Raw genomic sequence first — 1,723 nt, forward strand, 5'->3', positions numbered from 1 at the left:
TCAGCGTATCTAAAATTCCCCTGCTTTCGTCATGACGTCAGAAGAGTTAAAAAATAYTTAAAAGTATTCATTCAGATCTCCGTTTTCTTTGTTGCAGTTTATGCATGTTTTAAACCTGAATGCTAATCTTTTTCTTAAATCGATTTAAATGTATTTTTTGTATATMTGTTTGAAATGATGTCAACATGTTTCCTCTGCATGATTTAGTTTTACAWCTATAAAACACAGATTCTTCCAATATTCGTGTTCATGAAGTCAAATGTGGGTTTGCATGTTGGGGGTCTGACATGAACAACCAGGAAGCTCATCCATCCTGTCCTGGTCCTTAAGCTTCAATCCTCGTTAAAATATCTGTTTTTTTTTCCTTTGTGACACTTCTCAGTGGGCTCTGCTTTCTCTTCACCGTCCAATCATCCAATGGACGCTCCTCTCTGAGTCTCGTGGGCTTGTTGCGTCAGCCTGGTGTTGTTGGGATGAAACCGGGCTTGTGGCTGATTCCAGGGGGTCTCCGTCTCTGAGCTGCATCATCACTGAAAGGTGAAGCTCAGAGGACCATGAGTGCACGTGTCACACAGGTGAATTAGCTGCGGCTGTGTTCAGGAGACAGAGGAGGCAGAGCAGGACAAAGTGCGGCACTCAGCAGCTCCATGCGCCAAACACGCAGAGTTTAAAGGGAAGGAGCCGAACGGAGGTGTCAGCCCGGGATAAGACGCGCATATGACATCCTGTCTGGTTCTGACTCCTCGCTGGGCAGCAGAACCCGTCATGTTCGTGTATGACAACAACCTGGACGACCTGAACAGGAGCATGGAGGGGCTGGTGGGCAGCGGGAACTTCCAGTGCCGCAACATCATGGCGCATTCGGCGGCTTTCGGGGGCCACCCCTCCAGCGTGGCGCACTCCTCCGCCACCGCCGGCTGCTCCTCGGTCGACGGGTCCGCTTCCTCGGGCTCCAGCGAGACTCCTGCTGGATCTTCAGGAAAACCGTCTGCGGGAGCCGGACCGTGCGCGGGAACCGCCGTGCCGCACCAACCCCCCTCAAGTGCGGCCGCCTTGCCGTACAGCTACTTCGGGAACGGTTACTATCCCTGCATGATGGGCCGCGGCTCTCTCAAGTCCGGCCCCCAGGCTGGCGGAGCCGCGCTCAGCTCGCAGTACATGGACACCACGATGAGTTCGGACGAGTACCCGAACCACCGGGCAAAGGAGTTCGCCTTTTACCACGGCTACGCCGGTCCTTACCAGTCCGTGGCCAGTTACCTGGACGTGTCGGTGGTCCAAACGCTGGGAGCCGAGCCGCGCCACGACACCCTGCTCCCCATGGACAGCTACCAGCCCTGGGCCCTGACCAACAGCTGGGGGGGACAGATGTACTGCTCCAAAGACCAGGCTCAGGCTGGACACCTCTGGAAGTCCGCTCTGGCTGGTAATCTGAACTGGTTTCTGCTTTTCTTTCACAACAACCTGTCTGAGAGGAGCGTGTTTCCACACACAGTTTYTTATCCTGTTTAGTGAAATTGTTTMATTTGCAKCATATTAGCAGCCTGTCTGTAAGAATATTAATATAGCCACAATAAAGAAATAACTCATAATATAGCTGCTAAAATCTTAATGTCACGAGCTGCCTGAGGTCAGCTGGAAGAGTTACATCTGCTTATGGTTTGTTGTAAGATGGGTTATTAAAATGAATAAAAAATTATCTCCTCATCTGCTATTATTATTA

The 1,723-nt window shown here is 51.2% G+C and overlaps 1 protein-coding gene across 1 annotated transcript in view; it reads left to right on the forward strand.

Moving 5' to 3' along the window:
• The first annotated feature begins 265 nt into the window (after positions 1-265).
• hoxb13a (homeobox B13a) overlaps positions 266-1,723 on the forward strand; it is a 2,733-nt gene continuing 1,275 nt past the window's right edge. Inside the window, exon 1 of the mRNA XM_014025800.1 lies at positions 266-1,426. Within this exon, the coding sequence (XP_013881254.1) occupies positions 718-1,426 (709 nt within the window). The 5' untranslated portion in view covers positions 266-717. The remainder of the gene's footprint in view (positions 1,427-1,723) is intronic.

This window comes from Austrofundulus limnaeus, unplaced genomic scaffold (assembly GCF_001266775.1).
Source record: "Austrofundulus limnaeus strain Quisiro unplaced genomic scaffold, Austrofundulus_limnaeus-1.0 Scaffold500, whole genome shotgun sequence".
Lineage (NCBI taxonomy): Eukaryota > Metazoa > Chordata > Actinopteri > Cyprinodontiformes > Rivulidae > Austrofundulus > Austrofundulus limnaeus.